Source organism: Micrasema longulum, unplaced genomic scaffold (genome assembly GCF_059751315.1).
Source record: "Micrasema longulum isolate JH-2025_06_02 unplaced genomic scaffold, ASM5975131v1 h1tg001355l, whole genome shotgun sequence".
In the NCBI taxonomy this organism is placed as follows: Eukaryota; Metazoa; Arthropoda; class Insecta; order Trichoptera; family Brachycentridae; genus Micrasema; species Micrasema longulum.
The window spans coordinates 115,644-136,858 of record NW_028278541.1 but is presented as its reverse complement, the minus strand read 5'-3'; the positions used below and the strand labels follow the sequence as shown (position 1 = coordinate 136,858).

Genomic DNA, 21,215 nt, shown 5'->3' with positions numbered 1-21,215 from the left:
ATTTATATAGCGCCGTTTTTGTGAAAATCGCCTCAAGGGCGCTGTACAATAAATAAATGGCCCAACACATCTATCAGCTACACAGCGCATAGATGTTTGGAATTCTAATTCCTAATTTCCAATTATTATAAAATTTAAAAACAGAAATGAGTTAGATTAGTATGAAATATAGCCCCCAGTTACGTTATTTAAAATTGGAATAATTTATGTTCCTAAGTCGTTTTTCACTTATTTATTCGTTCACCTCTTCACTTGGTTGTAGATTGTGAAGAATGGCGCTGAAGGCTACCACCATCAAGGAAGCAATGAAGAAATTCGAAGACAAAAGTGGCGAACAAGCGAATAATGCGAAGGAAGTTCATTTGGAATTTCAGTACCCGCCCATAGAGAAAATGGACAACACGCTGGCCGCGCTGGTCAATTGCGAGTGAGTTTGTTGTCTGTGTCTGCGAGCTGCCGGGCACAAGTCACAGTGGGAAGTTGAAGGAGCGCCGTCTGACATCTCTTCATACAAACGCATACAAACATGATGGAGAAGTGATCCGCGTTGTCCTCGTGTCAGACGCAAATGTGTACTTCTCTTTGTCACGCGAATGTTTGCATGTGTTCATGATTCGCTAGTTTTTATTTCAAATTGTTGAGGGTAACGCAATACTTGCTACATAATAATATACTTACTATCTAAGATTTTGCTAGCGTAGTGAACTCTTTTGTTGGAAATGGTGAGTTTGACAGTCCATGGTTTTGTTGTAAGGTTGCGTGAAATTGAATGAAGGATTCACTTACATTGTTCTGAGATTTGATAGATACTATTATGAATACAAGATTACACAAATAATGATTTAATTAAATACAACACTGAATGAATTAACGAATTTATATTATGTGGGTATTTGAAAGTTTTAGAGAGAGAGAGCAAAAAGCTAACTGAACCGAAGCCGACACGGGACACGAAGATTCTGTTGAGTTTTTATCGTGTTGACGTCGAGCAGTTTCGGTGTGCCTCACGCGGTAAAAATGCAGCGTGAGTGCGTGCCGATGCTAGTATAATTATTTTGTTTTTATTCATTATGCCAGCGCCGCGATTATGAACGCTATCTTCATTTGTACATATCGAGGCGGTATAATTAACTTCTGTCCTATCTGTATCTTACCTCAAGTATGTTCTACCTACTGTCATCTCGACGTCATATGATAGAATCCAACCATTGATTGAATGACCCTGAAAATTTGGTTCGCGTTCTAAGGAACTCTGCAGTAAGCTTCTGAAGTAAGCTTCATAAAAATTTAAAATCGTTATCATTTATATTTTAAGCAGAGGCTTCTGTGAAAAAAGTGTCCAATTAATCCCAATTCAAGCCAAAAATGCTCGATTAAACTTGATTTTTGTATGACTTTTGATAATTACCAGGACGGTATGCTTAACGATCGTCTGTATTTATCTACCGGGCGATTACAAAGCCGGCTCTTTTAACGTTCCGATACATACACCCAGGAAGATAGTAAAACAGGTGGAAAAAAGTACGATAGCTAATATATGTTTTTTTTAATGGCAACATTTTTACGCCTAGACACTCTTATATGTCAAAAGAGCAGAATCTAGACACATTATCTGTGCATCTAGGCGTTCGTTTTCCAAACTGACGTTAAAATGAAGCTGTGTTCGTAGATATGTGTACCGTGACGTACGGTTCCCCTTGTTACATATCAATGTACCTACCCAAAACACGAAGGTGGGGGGTCGGTACGACTTCCTTAGTTATAATCGCGGCCCAGGGGTGGTATTCTGAATCCTGTCTACCCCTAAAGAGTGATTAATTTACGGATTTTTATTTTTTGCATGCGTTTACACTTAAGACCACATTAGTTTTTTCCGTTTTTTAAAAAGTTTTATACACCATTTGACGTTTAATCATCATTGTGGCCATAATATGAAGCGAAGTGTCGTCATATTAATTAAATAAAAATCCCCAAATAAACCATTCTCTAGGGGGTAATGAAGATTCAGAATACTACAGGACTCACACTACTCATGCCTCAGGAGAACTTTAACCCAAGTTGCTTGTTCTTCAAACCTGCGGGCTCACGCCGTCCTGGAAGGCTGTCGATGACGATCTTTCGACTTTATTCGGCAGAACTAAGGGGCGCTGGATTGACGCGGGAGGAGACGAGAGTGCCGGCTGACGATGAGGTCTCCTGGAGGCAACTGGCGATGTCCACATGCTCCAGTTTGGAGAGGATATGGAAAAGAGAAGAGAGGAATAGAGATGAAACTGTATCAATAAATATTTTCATTTCAGAAAATTGAGCCTGTCCACAAATATGATTGAAAAAATAACCGGGATTTCAACTCTGAAGAATTTGAAAGTATTATCACTGGGAAGGAATTACATCAAAAGTTTTAGTGGTCTGGTAGGTAAACAAATAGTTTATTGATTTTTTTATTTTTTTAAAATATAATGAGGAATTCCAGCCCAACCCGGAATTAAATTTTTAAAATGTTTTCGTGTACACGTAAATATTTAAAAATTTTGGGGTACGATATATTATCTCAAAAACGCACGCAAAAATAAATAAAACATGTTAAAAATAGTATTCATTTTAAAATCGTAAATAATGACGTCACTCCTTATATCTACGTGTAGTATTTCCGGTTTCCTCTTTAAAGCCCCCCCAACGTTTTGACCATAGAAAAAAAGAGTATAATTTGTATAATTTGACATTTCAACCGGAGATTATGTCAACTTTCTAGGTTTTTCTAAATCGAAACGTTCGTAAAAACAACCATAACATGGAAATGAGCAAATTACGATCAACCAAATGAAGTAATCAAAGCAATATTCCATAGATTCTTGTCAGGTCAGGTAAGAACGCCAACCGTTTCATGACGTCACTACTGAAAAGTGACACACTGATTACAGTCATTTGGCGCGGTATTTGATAAATTCAACTTTAAAAAAGCATATCTTTGTAAAAAACGCACAAAAAAAATATTCATATTTTTGCTTAGTTAAATAAAATAGTACGCTAATAGAAAAAAAATAATTAGAAAACAGTGGAATTCCTCATTAGAGGCGAGGAACTAGAATCCCGACCGTCCATGCGCTCTGTAGCTGCAAGACGTGCTGGGATATTTATTTATTGTACAGTGCCCTTGAGGTGATTTTATTTGTTTATTTATTTATTTATATATCAACGGTTCAAAGAACCTTTTACAATAGAAAGTTTTACAGAAATAATCACAGCAGTGAACAATTCATTATGTAATATATAATATGAAATATAACTATATAATTCAACTGAATAATTAAAACTAAACAAATTAGTATTTTTTTTTTTTTTTTTTAAAACTGCAAAAAAGTAAAAAAGAAACATACAAACAATATTTTGAGTTTGTCCAAATTTTTGTAGACAAGGACTGGATTTAACTCCCTGGGGAGCTGTTTATATTAACACATTACAACAGAGATGAAGAACATTTAAGAGAAGGTAATATAGAAGTCCAGGCATCTACAGGGCTTATGACCTGTCAATGGCTGGTTTAAGTGGCCACTTCACACACTGTGTAACATTCACCATTCTGCCTATATTTGAACATTTGATGAATCTCACCCGCATAAATAAAGGTTTCAGCTCTTTAACTTCACAAACATCAACAGATGAAAGAATTGAAGGAATATAGATGTTCAAATATAGGCAGAATGGTGAATGGTACACAGTGTGTAAAGTGGCCACTTAAACCAGCCATTGACAGGTCATAAGCCCTGTAGATGCCTGGACTTCTATATTACCTTCTCTTAAATGTTCTTCATCTCTGTTGTAATATGTCAATAGAAACATACAAATATAAGATGACAAATAAAAGATAACAAATTGAAGTGAGAAAACCTTATGTTCTAAATATAAATATAGCAAATGAAAATTGAGAATAATTTAACATAAACATAAAGTGACTAGCGACTATTTTCACATAAATGGCGCTGTATAAATTATCCATATCTGTGGTGTCCTTTAAACCCTGTCACATCCGAAACCACGATGGTCAAGAAGACATATTGGCACATGAAAATAAATTTTTAGAACGAATAATTTTTTAAAAAATGTAATATCAGTAAAAGCAAATGGTTTCTGACTTCTGCAAGGGAGAAACAAGGAGGGGGGGAGGGGAAGTCTGATACGCCAAAAATGCGCGGCTGCGCTCCCCTCACTTCTCCTCTGCAGAAGTAAGCAACCATTTGTTTTGTTTATTTAATTTTTTAATTTCTTTGTTCTAAATATTTTTTTTAATATGCTTTGTCTTCTTGCCCATCGTGGTTTCGGATGTGACAGGGTTTAAAGAACACCCTGTATTTATTTGGTCTAAGCCAAAATAACATAAAAAATAAAATAAAATGTATGCTAGATCATGTATATGTAAAAATTATTGCAGTGATCGTGAAAATCCGGCTGTTTCTCTGCTGTAACGTGCGAATGTTGGTTTCAGGAAGCCTTGTCTGATACTTTGGAGGAGCTGTGGATATCTTATAACCTGATAGAAAAGATCAAAGGAGTCAATTCCATGAAAAAGTTGAGGGTGCTTCACATGAGCAATAATTACATCAAAGAATGGGCGGAATTCAACAAGCTACAGGTAATTTATTCAATAGACTGTTATTATGTATTGTATTAAGAAGGTAACCACATGCATTAAGTAGGCAACCACATGCATTAAGTAGGCAACCACATGCATTAAGTAGGCAACCACATGCATTAAGTAGGCAACCACATGCATTAAGTAGGTAACCACATGCATTAAGTAGGTAACAGGTAGATCTAGAAAAGTCTATGAAGTGGCCATAAATAATCATTATTCCCTTTCCGCACCTAATGGTGCATAAGGCACTGCATCGGTACACCAATCGCAGCATAGCTTGATCATTTTTGGTTACATGAAGGTAAGATGATCAGTCTTACGCTTATATAGATATTTCATAGTCCCTGGACCAGTCCAGGGACTATGAAATATTCTAGTGTAAAAATACCCTTTTACATAAATATTTCACACCGACTGTGTCAGGAATCGAACCCGAGACCGCACTGACGCGCTGATCATTACACCACGAGGCCAACATAAATAGAATGGCTGCAAATAAATACTTAATAACATTTAGTAAAATGTTTGACCACGGAGTTAACGCTTTCAATATTAATAATATCGAATAATTACTTTGCTGAAAGCATTTTGACTCGATTTGTGGTGATAAAAGAAAATTTGCATAGTAGTAAAAATTGCCCCTGAATAGCGCCTGCTAACACCCTCGACAAAAACACTATCGTTTTCATTGTAGTATCTCTGCTACGCCAACCTTAAAAGAGGTGCTAAATTATTTAGACTAAAATTTAGGCTGAAAAACTATAATTATTTAGACTAAAAATGGCAATAATTTAAATCTAATGACTAATAGTACCTACCTATAAATAAATATATTCTATAGTCCTTAAAATATAGCTTGATTAGAGTGACAGCTGTCAAACTAATGTCATTAGTGATGAGAAATTACTGATCACTGATCAAATCGATTTATCTGTTTTTTTATGCAATCATGAAACTCTGTTTCCGAAAATTGATATAAAAATGCAAAAACAAACTTATTATAGTGTGTTTTACACAATTATTCACCGAAAAACTGTTTTCATGAACAACATCAAAATAATTATTTTTTTATTCAATCAATTTACATAGATCAATTTGTCCATCTCTAACATTTTTGCAAAATGATGTAACCTTGTAAGAACGTCATTAATAATTAGGTTTATTTTAGTTTTAAAGCTGATTTTATATATTCATGTTGATTTATGTATCAAGCATTGTATTAAAAAAATAAATTAACACGCCAGATACAAATGATTTTTCGTGTCAGTATAAATAACTCCATAGACGTTTCTACAAAGTTATGTTGTCACTTTTTCTGACAAATGTCATTCAATCATATTTTAAGGACTGTAGTAAAGAGAACAGTTTACGCTGTATTGTAGTATCACTGACGATATACTCGTATAATATTGTTTGTTAGGAGATGCCAGCCCTGGTTGACTTGCTGTTTGTGGGGAATCCCCTCTACGACAACAGCGAGCCCGAGGTGTGGAGGCTGGAGGCCGCGAGGAGGCTTCCCGGCCTCCTCAAGCTGGACGGGGAGACGGTGCTGAGGGACGATGGGCCTGTTCGCCTCGGGCCTGCACCGGCGCAGGTATGACGCAAAACAAATATGACATCGCCAGCAATATACCTCGGAGTAATAACGCGCTATCGCGCTTACAGAGCCGCAAAAATTTATCTAGGATAACCAATCACGCACAGTTTGCAGCTAAACAATGGGCCGTATTAGTTTTATACATATCTGTGTAGTCGTGAGGGTTAGAGCTCCTACCCCAATTGGAGATTGATAGAAGAAAGGCACTATCAAAACTCTTTATTGCTCAACTGTTCGCCCTCTTCTAGAATAGTGGTCTGGTCTCCATTCTATGTGAATCGTATAAATCACATTGAATCAGTCTAACATCGCTCGTACAAAGTCCAAAGTAGCGTGGATGCTTGGACTAGAGAGGTAATTATTCATATGCTGATAGAATCAATAAAACGTATAACTAATATTGACTACATGTATATAAATATATGCCAAATGGCATACTAAATGGTATAATCGAAGTGCCGTCATTACTGGGACAGGTAAAATTCCATATTCCGACTCGTAGGTTGAGAAACAATGAAGTACTGTTCATCGATCAGCATAGAACAAGCTATGGCCTTAATTCTCCAATGACCCGTCTCTGTCGTATTGTAAACTCTTACTATATAATTCACAATAACCAAACAAATTATATAGAATGCCACATCACTCTATCTTTGCATTCAGATCTCGCTTCCTTTAAATTCATACATTTTCTCATGCACGCGAGCCAATCACTCCGACCTTTGACATGTCCATCTTCGAGTATTTGTTGGATTCGGTCAGGCCATGTTTTCCTCGATCTTCCTCTATTTGCAGGTCCATCTACATTCGCATCGTAAATATTTTTAGCCGTTCTTTTGCTGTCCAATCGCTCTAATGTCCAAACTGATGCAGAGCTCCTTTCTGGACATTGTCGATAATGTTCAGCTCAGCCTTGCATGATGTATGGATCTCGACATTTGCGCATCTATCGCACATAGTTTAGCCTGAGATCGCATTTTGACAGCATTCAGCCTACTTTCACCCGGTTTTTCCAAGTCCATACTTCGCTCCATACATCGGGGGGACACCATTGTGAACTGCTAATTTTGCCGCTTGCGTCAAACATTTATTTGCCATTACTTATTATTACAATAAAGAAATTTCCAAGATATTCGTGAACAAAGCCGAGCACAGCGACCAAAGCGTCCATTACATGTCCATTGTCAAACCAAACATTAATGGTCGCCAGCATTGTGAAGTTGTCCCTAACCAGATATATATAGTTGAATAATTAATACAATTAATAAATATCCCAGTAGGTATTGCAGCTACAGAGCGCATGGACGGTTGGGATTCTAGTTCCTCGTTTTCAATTAAGATCAATCAAAAATTATAACAGATAGGAGCTAGATTACAGGACGTCTTGCAGCTACAGAGCGCATAGACAGTTAGATATTTAGCCCCCATTTACACATTTTAAAAGTTGACAAATAAATTTAGTGTATTAATGATACTAAAAAAAATAAAAATAATATGAATAGTATAAAAAGGAGTAAGATAGAGTAAGACACGTCTTGCAGCTACTAAGCGCATAGACGATTGGAATTCTAGACCCCATTTACAAAATTTAGGTATTTTAAAGTTGCTATATGAAAGCTAGATAACCAATCATCGTGCAGCTACAAAGCGCATGTACGAGTGGAATTCCAGCAAAGTTGGAATGATATCAATAAATTTACAAAAAATAGAGCATAGTAGTAAGTTTGTCAAGTGTTCATGCCAAGAACTAAGCAATAAAAAACTAAATAAATAAAGCACTGTTTCAACTCCATGGTTAACAAAGGGAGATAGATGTCCGAAGAGAATCTTTTGTAGACAGTGGGTAGATACCGCCACCATGTGGCCCACTGGCTGCTGGAGAATTTCTTGAAACGCTTATGTCTGCAATGCTTTTGTTCTGTGGTATTGAGTGAAATGACATTTCTTTAAATGCTTACGCGGGCAGCGCAATATTACTCCGAGTTACAAAAAATATTTTTTACGCAATTTATTTTTGAGTTTTTTTATTTATTTGTATTTTTCTTCTTCTAGGGAGATGATTCGGTGGAAACATTAGTGGGGACTGAAGATACGGAATGAAGAATCTTTCGTTGGTAGCCTATTTTAATGCATTCAAAATATTATACACGACCCCCCCTAGTAAGAAGCCAGTTAGAATATGGGTCCTCAATATTTTGAGTTTGTCCAAATTTTTGTAGACAAGGACTGGATTCAATTCCCTGGGGAGCTGTTCATATTAACATATTACAACAGAGATTAAGAACATTTAAGAAAAGGTAATGTAGAAGTCTAGGCATCTACAGGGCTTATGACCTGTCAATGGCTGGTTTAAGTGGCCACTTTACACACTGTGTAACATTTACCATTCTGCCTATATTTGAGCATCTATATTCCTTCAATTCTTTCATCTGTTGATGTTTGTAAAGTTAAAGAGCTGAAACCTTTATTTATGCGGGTGAGATTCATCTAGTTGAATTATTTCACCTACATACTAGGCAACGCCTGAAAATGTTATTTTTTCAATTTCTATACTTCTTCATGGACCAGGTAATTTATCAACAATATTTTGAGTTTGTCCAAATTTTTGTAGACAAGGACTGGATTCAACTCCCTGGGGAGCTGTTCATATTAACATATTACAACAGAGATTAAGAACATTTAAGAAAAGGTAATATAGAAGTCTAGGCATCTACAGGGCTTATGACCTGTCAATGGCTGGTTTGAGTGGCCACTTTCAATCATCCGGCTGAACCAAATCACCTACTAGGATGAATCTCACCCACGTGATAAAGGTTTCAGCTCTTTTACTTCACAGAAGTCAACAGATGGAAGAGTTGAGGAAATGTGGATGTTCAAACATGGGCAGAATGGTGAATGTTACACAGTGTGTAAAGTGGCCACTTAAACCAGCCAATGACAGGTCATAAGCCCTGTAAATGCCTAGACTTCCATATTCCCTTCTCAAAAAATTTTCCCTCTCTGTTGAAATAAATTTAAAGGAGATAAAATAAGTTAATTTCTTCAAAAAGTAATATTATAAATTGCATATATGTTACAAAATTTTAAAACATATGTGACAATTAACTAGGGGAATGTCCCACTCCTGAAGATGGAATGCCCCACCTGTATATCATTATAATAGTTGGATAATTTATATTTAAAAAATAAACCAATATATATTTTTTATTTGTTTATAATACACATACGAAAAATACTTAATTGATAATTTATAAGATAACTTAATAATATTAACAATAATTGGAAAGCAAAAGTTACAGAACAAATGCAATAGTCTAAAAGTAAAAACATAATTTTTATATTCATCATTGTCTTATAGGTAACTTAAATATTAATACAAAAATAAACCATTTTATACAAGTCTTTATTCTGTATCTTATGTGCCTTTTGCTCAGGAACATTTGCACTACAAGTTTTATTATCCTTCAATTGCAACCGGTTTACTTTATCCCTAAATTTGAATATTTTTTATGACAGGTTCAATTTATTCTTCAATTTGTAACATTTTTTATGACAGATTGAATTTATTCCTAGATTTGGATATTTTTATGACAGATATAATGTATTCTTCAATTTGTAACATTTTTTATGACAGATATAATTTATTCTTCAATTTGTATAACTTTTTAGGGCAGATTTAATCTATTCTTCTATTTTTTATGACAGATTGAATTTATTCCTAGATTTGGATATTTTTATGACAGATATAATGTATTCTTCAATTTGTAACATTTTTTATGACAGATATAATTTATTCTTCAATTTGTATAACTTTTTAGTGCAGATTTAATCTATTCTTCTATTTTTTATGACAGATTGAATTTATTCCTAGATTTGGATATTTTTATGACAGATATAATGTATTCTTCAATTTGTAACATTTTTTATGACAGATATAATTTATTCTTCAATTTGTATAACTTTTTAGTGCAGATTTAATCTATTCTTCTATTTTTTATGACAGATTGAATTTATTCCTAGATTTGGATATTTTTATGACAGATATAATGTATTCTTCAATTTGTAACATTTTTTATGACAGATATAATTTATTCTTCAATTTGTATAACTTTTTAGGGCAGATTTAATCTATTCTTCTATTTTTTATGACAGATTCAATTATTTCTTCAACTTGCAACATTTTTATGACAGGTTTGATTTATTCCTAAATTTGGATAAATTTTTATGACAGATACAACATGTAACAATTCTTATGACACATTTAATGTATTTTTCGATTTACAACATATTTAATTTATAATTCAATTTACAACTTTTTAAATGACGGGAATAATTTATTTTTCAATTTGCAACATTTTTAACAGCTTTTAATGAAGACTAAATTTATGCTAACATTTGAAAGATTTCAATGAAGAATTTCAGGGTCTTTTTTGAAAAAAATAAATATTGTCAATAAATTAATATGTTTTGCAATTTTCAAATTACTCCACCAGTGACGTCACATGAAAAAAAGTAGAACCCCGTGGCTGTTAAACTATCTGCCGCGCGTAAGAAAACATATTTTATATCCAATTTCCCATAGCACTGAACTTCCTCATTTATTTCGCTCTTAAATTCGTAGCATTTTTAATGACGGCTGACGGGTCAAATTTATTCCTGAATTTGCAACATTTTCAACGACTTGATTTATTCTTCAGTTTGTTACCTTTTTCAATAAACGGATTGATTTTGATTGATTGACGGAGTTGACGAAGAGGCGATTCCGAGGACACCGTGACCTCGATCCTCGGTGATTTTTGCATCGACCCGGAGTAGCCTATAAAGTTCAGAGTAAAAAAATATAAGATTATTTTATTCTTGCGTACAAATCGTCCTCAGCAAACTTCTTGGCCATCAGAAAGGCTGTCCACGAGCTGAAAATAAATTAAAATCGATTAATTGATTATGGTCTTTAGGACCCCCATTTTACATTTAACAATGGATCAAAAGAAAACTAAAACTGGAAAATATATAATTACATTAAAATAAAATGAATGTAAAAGATGTAGAATTATAATCTCAGAGTAATAATGCGTAACCTAGAGAGAAGCCCTATCACTATGTTTCATAGAACGCAAGCGATGTTGGTTTGTTGGCTAGCAAGCATTTTGTTTTGTTTGACAACAAGCACATAACGGTTCGGTCGGATGCTTTTGTCGCTGTGCTTGGCTATGCTTGTAAATAACTTGGATATTTACGTTATTTTATTTTATTTTATTTGGGAAATCAACAGTTCTACATACATATTTTTAGTAAACAAACAGATATAGTGTATAAACTCAGAACTAATAACAGATTTCCACAAAGTATACAAAGTTAGTAAAGAAAATATATTACATATCAAATAAATACATACAATTTATACATATAAAAATGTTATTTTCATGTACTCAATAATCAAGGATTTTTTAAATATTTATTTTAAGAACATTAAGTTACTGTAAATTGGGCGGGATAGGGACAAGAATGCTTGAAGAGAGGATAAGGAGGGGAGGGGAGATGTACATATTTATTATTATAATGTCTACTAAGTTACATAATACATTTTTAGTGTAAATTTAAATCTGACAGAGTGATGTTTGTGTAATCTATATTTTTAAATTTTGTATTGTACATTGAAAAAATCCTACGAAAAAAAGCATTTTTAACATACGATGTTTTACTTATTGGTACATGAAACAGGTGGTACCGTCTGCAAATCCTGGCTGGCACATGTATTGTTATTAAACCGAGCAGCTCTGTACAGTCAACCATTCCTGTCAAAATTTTGTAAAGCAGTAGTCGGTCCGCACACACTCTGCGGTATTGTAGAGAAATGATTCCACGGAAGGTGGAGGCAGTGAGAGTAGATACATAAGAAATACCGGTTTTGTATTTAAGGTACTTTATCAATTTGTTTTGAATATTTTCTATTCTACTTATATATATGGCATACTGGGGATTCCATATCTGAGGGGCGTATTCCAAATGGCTTCTGACAAATGTATAATATAATGAAATAAGGGCCTTTGGATTATAAATAAACATCCAGCATTGCAGTATGTTTGGTTGCGGCAGTAGGAGCGCCAAAGCTGTTAAAGGAGTCAGTTTTCACAGGTAATTGATTCCCAATATTTACATTGTTGACGGGTGGGTAACCAGCATTATCAAAAACAAAAAAAAGATGATACAATTCTATAAAAAAGGTTTCAACTAAAGTATTTCAATAAATTGAATTTTTTAAAGTATACCGAAGGCATAATTTTGCGTACAATGAAAGCATCCACCCCTTTCCCGAAACTGTTCATAAAGACTTGAGTCTTTCTTCAGTTTCGCATATCAATAACATTTTTTTTTTTTAAACTAATCAAGCGAAAATTTAATATTTCTTTACAATCAAACCGCGAAAATAACAAAACAAATAAACTTTAAAAACTTTCATTGTACCCCTCACTGCAGTTTTGTCAGTTTGTGATCAATCAAATACACATGCTCAGCACAATCACCCCTTTCTAATTTCCCAGTATTACAGTGGAGGAATACAGTGTTAGTTCCAAATTGAGACCGCGGCCGCACGCTCCAGATCCCGCATCGGAGAGGAAGAAGAACGTAGTAATACAAACAAATCAATCAACGACACGAAACCCAAATACATATTGGAAACATTTGAATAATTTGCCCGATACAACATGCACTCAATCAACAGAAGAAAAACAATACGTATCTATAACAAATCACAGTGGAACATCAAATCATCAAGACACTACCGGCAAAATCCTAACACAGATCCTAACATGATCCCTATCGAACTCAGGCGAAATGACTTTTCGTCATAGTACTGAATTCCTCGCAAAAACCATTTTCCTAATACCAACAGTAGAAACAATCCTATGCAAAGACCTTAATCGTCCTAACAATCTCTCGGACCTTAAAGCAGACGAAACAGTTCCTAGAGCGTGGTCGGCGCGTGGTTCTCTCGAGTTAGTCTACTATTTAGATTTGTAATTTACCATTTCCCTTCTATGGGACAAGAACAACACAGACGGACAAGAGATAATTTTGCGTAGAAATAAAGGAAAATGTCACAAAAATGTATGTGATTTAAAATGCTTGTATTTCTTTTCAAAATCAAAAAATTAAAATCTGGCTTCGGCTACTTTCATGTTCAACGTATTATATTTAAATTATTACAACAAATTTTAGTTCAATACTTCGTCTTTGTTGAGATCCCAGATGTAAGTAAAGACAGCAAAATAAAATTCTTAAACTGACATTACAACCTACCCTACCTGACCTCTACGACTGAACTGTACAAAAAAACACACCAGTTTGACATAAACTACTTGACTAAAATTGTGCACAAAATAACACTAGGAAACATACAAGACGACGACATAATATTGGTCAAAAATGCTGACATACACAAATATAACACCCGACAACAACAACACTATCATATTGAAAGAGCAAAGACAAACACAGGACAGTCAAAAATACTACATAATGGACTTAAACACTACAACGACCTACCTTACTACTTGAAAACTTTTACTGGAGACAAATTTAAAATCAATCTGAAAAAGCACATGATGACTGAACTAACTAGACTAGACGAGACATAAAATGACTAGACAATATTAAATTTCTAATGTAACCCTAACGGGTTTTTTAAAATTGTAAATAAATAAAAAAAACTAGCGAATTCACAAATAATTTAATTTAAGAATTTGATTGTTTTACTGTCTCGTCAGAATGTTGAATAAAAAGAGGTGGACATTTTGTTGGTTTTGCCAGCGTAGTCGATTTTTTTACCCGGCTTTCTATTAATAAACCTTAGTGTAATATTAAACGGTATTCATTATTCCCTTTCCGCACCTAATGGTGCATAGGGCACTGCATTGGTGAACCAATCGCAGTGTATCTCGATAAAAAAAGGTAAGATGATCAGTCTTACGCTTCCGGTATCAGTTCGGGACTATGAAATATTCTAGCCACATGCATTAAGTAAGTAACAGGTAGACAGAAAAATCTATTAAGTGGCTATAAATAATCATCATCATCATTCCCTTTCCGCACCTAATGGTGCATAGGGCACTGGAATCGGTACACCAATCTCAGCGTAGCTCGATCATTTTTTGTCACATGAAGGTAAGATGATCAGTCTTGCGCTTCAGGTACCAGTTCGGGACTATGAAATATTCTAGTTTGAAAACACCCTTTTAAATAAATATTTCAAATCAACCATGTCGGGAATCGAACCCGAGACCTTTGACATGGTAGGCAAATGCGCTGACCATACACCACGAGGCCGACAAAGTGAAGAAGTATAGAAATTGAAAAAAAAAAAATTTTTCATTTTCATAATGAATCCAGTCCATGTCTACAAAAATTTGGACAAACTCAAAATATTGTTGATAAATTACCTGGTCCATGAAGAAGTATAGAAATTGAAAAAATAACATTTTCAGGCGTTGCCTAGTATGTAGGTGAAATAATTCAATTAGATGAATCTCGCCCGCATAAATAAAGGTTTCAGCTTTTTGACTTACAAACATCAACAGATGAAAGAATTGAAGGAATATAGATGTTCAAACATGGGCAGAATGGTGAATGTTACACAGTGTGTAAAGTGGCCACTCAAAACAGCCAATGACAGGTCATAAGCCCTGTAGATGCCTAGACTCCCAAATTACCTTCTCTAAAATGTTCTTTATTTCTGTTGTAATATGTTATTTGTAAAAAATGTTAATTGAGGGGGTTTAAACGTAAAAATGAGGTTGTAAAAAATCAAATGTAAATTTTATTTTTGAGAAAATAGGCTTCAAGTTTGTCCGCCAGATGTACGTACCTTGTCCAGCAGCAGGCGGGTGTAATCGGGCGGCAAGTCCAGCGCGCCTACTACGGCCAGCAGCGGCCCGGCGGCCATGCGCTCTACCCGGCCGGACTCGGGATGGCCCACGACGGCGCACCCCGCCTGGGCCGAGCGCGCTCCCACCTCCCACCTGGCGGAGAGACGACAATGAGCAAAATGGAAACAAAAATGTTCCCAGAAATCAGCCCTTAAAAGACTGTGTTAAAAAAAATCCTCCGGGAACGTGTCAAATTAAGGAAAAGGCGACTATTTTTTGAAACAACAATTTTATAATGTAGGAGGATTGACATGGTACCTTGCGACTGTGTGCTGGGGAGACGGCGTGGGCATGTTGGATATGGCGGAGCAGGCAACAGCTATGCGGGGCTTAAGCGATTCACAGCGGTAAGAGAACTCCTCTCTAGACAATCCAACCAGGGATTTAACCTAGGAATCAACACACGAGTACAGTATCTATTTTACGAGACATAATTTTGTATAAGAAAGTACGTAACGTTGCTTCAAATATTAATCAAAATTGGCAATGAAATAGGTTGAAATATTTTGAAGAATATTGTCCAAATTGGCAATTAACTTAACATTGGCAATGAATATTGGTTAAAATCATCCAAATAATATTGTCAAAATTGACAACTATCATTAGTTAAAATCTTATGTAAAAATTGGCTGTAATTATTTGTTACAATCTTTTGAAAATACAGTTGAAGTTAAAATCATTCACAGAATATTCCACATTTTTGCACAGAATATTGTAAAAATAAGCAATGAATATTGGTTGAAATTATCCAAAGAATATTGTCGCAATTGGCAATGATGATTGATTAAAATCCTATGACGAATATAGTTAAAATCTTTCACAGAATATTAGACACATTTTTGTATAGAATATTGTAAAAATTGGCAATAATATTTGTTCCAAAGAATACTGATTTTTCACAGATTATTAGACACATTTTAAAGCGGGATATTGTAAAAATGGGCAATGAATATAGATTAAATCATCCTAAGAATATTGTCGGAATTGGCAATGAATATTGATCAAAATCTTACAAAGAACATTGTTTAAATTGGCAATGAATATTGGTTAAAGTTTTCTAAATATTGATAAAAAAAATTCACAGAATATTACACATTCTAACTAACTAACTAACTAACCATCACGCCATTTCCCCGGAGGGGTAGGCAGAGAGGATAGAACGCCACACCACTCTGTCCTGGCACACTTCCTTTGCTTCCTTCACATTCATACATCTTCTCATGCACGCACGTCGATTATTCCGACTTTTCACATGACCACTTTCAAGAATTTGTTGTACTTGATCATGCCATGTCTTTCTCGGCCTTCCTCGACTTCTACAACCGGACACATTCGCATCATAAATCTTTTTAGCCGTTCTTTCATCATTCATTCGCTCCACATGACCGAACCATCGCAAAAGACCTTTCTTAATTTTGTCGATAATGCTTAACTCAGCCTCGCATTCTGCTCTAATTTCGACATTAGGGCACCTATCATACATTGTTTTTCCGCACATTCGCCCGAGGGATCGCATTTCAACAGCATTCAGTCTACTTTCGTCCCTTTTTTTCCAACTCCATGCTTCGCTTCCATACATTAGGGTTGGTACCAGAACTCCATTATGAACTGCTAATTTAGCCTCTTGCGATATACACTTATTTGCTACGACAGACTTTAAGGCACCATTAACTCTGTTACCGGCACTAACCCTCCTTTCAATATCCTTATCCATATTTCCATCTCTAGTAAACATACTACCCAGATATACAAATTCTTCGACCTGTTTCAAACTATCTCCATTTACTACAATCTTACATTCAGTCATAGTTACATTTGTGGGCAATGAATATTAGTTAAAATCATGCCAAACATATTGTCAGAATTGGCAATGAATGTTGATCAAAATCTTATGAGGAACATTGTTGAAATTAGCAATAAATATTGGTTAAAATCAAATTTTCCAGAATATTACACATTTTGATGCAGAATATTTTTTAAATGAGCAATGAATATTAGTTAAAATCATCACAAGAATACTGTTAAAATTGGCAATGAATGTTGGTTAAAATCTTCTAAAGAATTTTGATAAAAAATTTTCACACACATTTGCAACTTAACATTTGACACATAAACAAACAAACAAACAAACCATCACGCCGTTTCCCCGTAAGGGTAGGCAGAGAGGATAGAACGCCACAACACTCTATCTTTGCATACAGATCTCGCTTCCTCTACATTCATACATCTTCTCATGCACGCGCGCCGATTATTCCGACTTTTGACATGTCCATCTTTAAGTATTTGTTGGATTTGGTCATGCCATGTCTTTCTCGGTCTTCCTCTATTTCTGCATCCATCAACATTCGCATTGTAAATATTCTTAGCCGTTCTCTCGCTGTCCATTCGTTCTACATGTCCAAACCAGCGCAGAGATTGTCAAAATTAGCATTTTGCCTCAAATCTTCACAGAATACTGGTTGAAATTTTTCAATGCTGGCAATTGGTTTTGATAATAATCTTCGCAGAACTTCGCTCAGAACACTAGACAAAATCTCGTATGGCCTGATGATACAAAATTCCACAAAGTATGAATCACTGTTAGTAATTTTTTTACTTTTTAATATCAAATATTAAAGTTTTCAGACCATTTTTTAAAATTCGTAAATAACTTGTGCTGGAAAAATTAAAATCGAGTTGTGGTAGAGTGGGATTTGAACCTCGGACCTTCGGCCCGCGAGTCCACGATACTACCACGGCCCCATGGAATCAGATTGAAAATAAACACTGTAATAATATTAGATTACAGCAAAATTCTCAAAACAATTCAAACTTTACAAGACTGTTTTCTTCTTCAATCAGACGTTAACTCTTTAAACCAATGCGCAATGGTGTAAAGTCAATAGATTAGAACTAAATATTAAAAAATGTCATTTCATAGAACAAAACAACCGATTTCCTTCGAGTACCTAATAGAAAACTCCAAAATTGATGTAGTCAAGTCCATCGGAGATTTAGGAGTTGTTTTGGACTATAAACTGACATACAACGAGCATATAGATAATATAGTCAATAAATCACTGAAATTACTCGGCTTCATTAACAGAATATCCTCTGATTTTACTAATGTCCGTACAATCAAAACTCTTCATTGCTCGACTGTTCGCCCTCTTCTAGAATATGCCTCCTAGAATAGTGGGCTGGTCTCCATTCTATGTGAATCGCATAAATCACATTGAATCAGTCCAACATCGCTCGCTTCGAAAAGTAGCGTGGATGCTCGGACTAGAGAGAGGTAATTATTCTTATGCTGATATAGAGTCCATGTTCAATATTTCTAGTCTACAAAAACGTAGAACTAATATTGACTCCATATATATGTTCGGCATACTAAATGGTATAATCGATGTTCCATCATTACAGGGACAAGTAAAATTCAATATTCCGACTCGTAGATTGAGAAACAATGAAGTACTGTTCATCGATCAGCATAGAACAATCTATGGCCTTAATTCTCCAATGACCCGTCTTTGTCGTATTGTTAACTCGAGACACAATCATCTGGAATTTTTTGGTTTAAGTTTACAGCGATTTAAACGAGCACTAAATAAATAGTCCAGATCTTGTCTCGATGTCCCTTATGTTTGTCAATGCTTCTTTTCTTTTTTTTAATGTTTTAAACTATTCTTTTATTGTAATATTTAAACCCTATAAATTGTTCACATGGACAATGTCTGTTAATAAATAAATGAATATTACCTCTTCCCAAATGTCCAAAAATTCCAGGTACAGCTTCCCTCCCGTGGCCCAGTGGGGGATGAGCCCCTGCTCTCCCGGGCCGGTGAGGGCCTTCAGAATATTCCTGAGCGCCTCCGCATTGTCTAGAGAAAAAAATACATATTTAAACAAACAAACAAACAAACCATCACGCCGTTTTCCGAGGATAAAACGCCATATCACTCTGTCTTCGCATACAGACATCGCTTCCTCTACATTCATACATCTTCTCATGCATGCACGCCGATTATTCCTACTCTCGACATGTCCATCTTCGAGTGACTCGATCGTGCCATGTTTTTCTCGGTCTTCCTCGTTTTCTGTATCAACATTCGTGCTTTTCTTTCGCTGTCCATTCGCTCTACATGTCCAAACCGACGCAGCACCCCTTTCTTGATTCTGTCGATGATGCTTGTCTCTACCTTACGCAGTGCTCGGATCTCGACATCTGTGCACCTATCATACATCATTTCACCACGCATTCGCCTGAGAGATCGCATTTCGACGCCATTCAACCTGCTTTCATCATTGTTTGTGCAATGTCCAAACTACAGAATCTTCCGTCTTGAATCCAGGATAGTGCGTGTTTTTTAAAAGAAGGAAAATTTTGAATCAATGAAATATTGATATTTGATGGACTCGATTGTGCCATGTCTTTCTCGGTCTTCCTCGTTTTCTGCACCCATCATCCTTTTAGCCGTTCTTCGCTGTCCATTTGCTCTACATGTCCGAACTGACGCAGCGCCCCTTTCTTGATTCTGTCGATAATGCATGTCTTAGCCTTGCACAGTTCACGGATCTCGACATTTGCGCACCTATCATACATCGTTTTACCACACATTCCCTTGAGGGATCGCGTTTCGACAGCATCGATACTTTCATCATTATTTTTCCAATTCCATACTTCGCTCCCGTATATTAGAACTCCATTGTGAACTGCTAGTTTTGCCTCCTGCGACAAACATTTGTTTGCCAAGGTAGATTTCAGTGCACCGTTCACCCTGTTCCCGGCACTCACCCTCCTTTCCATCCCCAGTAAACATACTTTCCAGAAACACAAATTTATCTACCTGATTCAGAATATCTCCGTTCACGCTGATCTCACATTTAGTTATATTTTCATCCCTTTCAAAAACCATCACTTTGGATTTATCAACATCCATAAGCAAATTGCTTTTCTTGCATACAGAGTAGACTTTTGTTACCAAGAATTGCGGGTCTCCTTTGCTGCTATCATCAGCTTAAAGAAGACAGTTGACAGTTATACCACAAATTTTTGCTCCCATTCTTAAAAAAACACATAATCATCACGGTCTAATTGGTCTACAAACATTTGGGCATGCTCAAATTATAAAAATAAATATGCTCGACTCACCATTTAAAACGTAATTAGGTGCTAGCGTGTCCAATATGACAGAATGAGCTTCAGTCCAGCGTTCAGCTAGGGTCAAATGTCTGGCTTCGTTTTCTGGATCATTCTGGAATGCATATTAATACCTCTAAGTGAATATTTGACGCTTTTTACATCTAAATGTTCAGGACCCATTTTTCTTCATACAAATATTCCCCCCAATCAACGATTTTTACATTTTTCATCACCCTGGTTTTATGCTTAAAAATTTTCGGAATTCATTTGATGTGTCAAAAAAGGCAAAATTATGTCGTAATAATGGTCCGCGCCACCGCGTGTGCCACGCGGATGAAGAATAAAAACAGGTACACAACTAATAAAGGATAAATTATTGTCTCAACTTAAATTTGACGGAGGTGCAATGTAATTGACCCTTCTGTTTAAGTGTCTTCCTTTAGGGTTAGTCTTAGTTTTCATTTGAACAAAACCGTCATATTGACTTGTACAAATCATGATACGCAGTTGACAAGCATTTAGGAACAATAAAGTTTTAATATCATTAAATTGCGATGTTTAAAACATAACATTGGAAATATTTAAAGTTATAAAAAGATGCTTTAAAAAGTTGTCATAAAAGTGGGAACAATTTTGCCGCGATCTATTTGACAGTTGTTTCTAGTGATGCCATAGAAAAAAAGTGATAATTATTTTATGTTATTGAAAATTATTTTATGTTATAAACTAGCATAAACTAAACTAGCAGTTCAAAACGGAGTTCTAGTTCCAACTCTAATGTATGGGAGCGAAGTATGGAATTGGAAAAATAATGATGAAAGTAGGTTGAATGCTGTCGAAATGCGATCCCTCAGGCGAATGTGTGGTAAAACGATGTATGATAGGTGCACAAATGTCGAGATCCGTGAAGTGTGTAAGGCTGAGACATGCATTATC

The 21,215-nt window shown here is 35.4% G+C and overlaps 2 protein-coding genes across 3 annotated transcripts in view; one reads left to right on the top strand and one right to left on the bottom strand.

Annotated features, from left to right (window-relative positions):
• The first annotated feature begins 240 nt into the window (after positions 1–240).
• On the top strand, positions 241–8,462 carry ODA-Dnal1 (Outer dynein arm dynein axonemal light chain 1). Its single transcript, XM_088235303.1, has 5 exons — positions 241–427; positions 2,301–2,412; positions 4,484–4,630; positions 6,054–6,227; positions 8,283–8,462. Exons 1-5 carry the CDS (start codon positions 273–275, stop codon positions 8,328–8,330), a joined length of 636 nt encoding a protein of 211 aa, XP_088091429.1. The 5' UTR covers positions 241–272; the 3' UTR covers positions 8,331–8,462.
• A 1,460-nt stretch (positions 8,463–9,922) lies between these two features.
• The window catches only part of Nup98-96 (nuclear pore complex protein Nup98-96), a 78,679-nt gene continuing 67,386 nt past the window's right edge, over positions 9,923–21,215 (bottom strand). For both annotated transcript variants that reach the window (XM_088235301.1, XM_088235302.1), the window contains exons 40-44: positions 20,289–20,391; positions 18,896–19,017; positions 15,416–15,546; positions 15,097–15,250; positions 9,923–11,143 (exon numbers count right to left, since the gene is read on the bottom strand). In XM_088235301.1, coding sequence (XP_088091427.1) covers positions 11,105–11,143; positions 15,097–15,250; positions 15,416–15,546; positions 18,896–19,017; positions 20,289–20,391 — 549 coding nt within the window. In that variant the 3' untranslated portion in view covers positions 9,923–11,104. The remainder of the gene's footprint in view (positions 11,144–15,096; positions 15,251–15,415; positions 15,547–18,895; positions 19,018–20,288; positions 20,392–21,215) is intronic.

Bases quoted from the DNA above. Each gene is read 5' to 3' on its own strand.
- ODA-Dnal1 (XM_088235303.1), top strand. From the start codon at position 273: ATGGCGCTGAAGGCTACCACCATCAAGGAAGCAATGAAGAAATTCGAA. The intron at 428-2,300 runs GTGAGTTTGTTG...TTTTCATTTCAG, and splicing joins GCCGCGCTGGTCAATTGCGA to AAAATTGAGCCTGTCCACAA. The intron at 2,413-4,483 runs GTAGGTAAACAA...TGTTGGTTTCAG, and splicing joins TCAAAAGTTTTAGTGGTCTG to GAAGCCTTGTCTGATACTTT.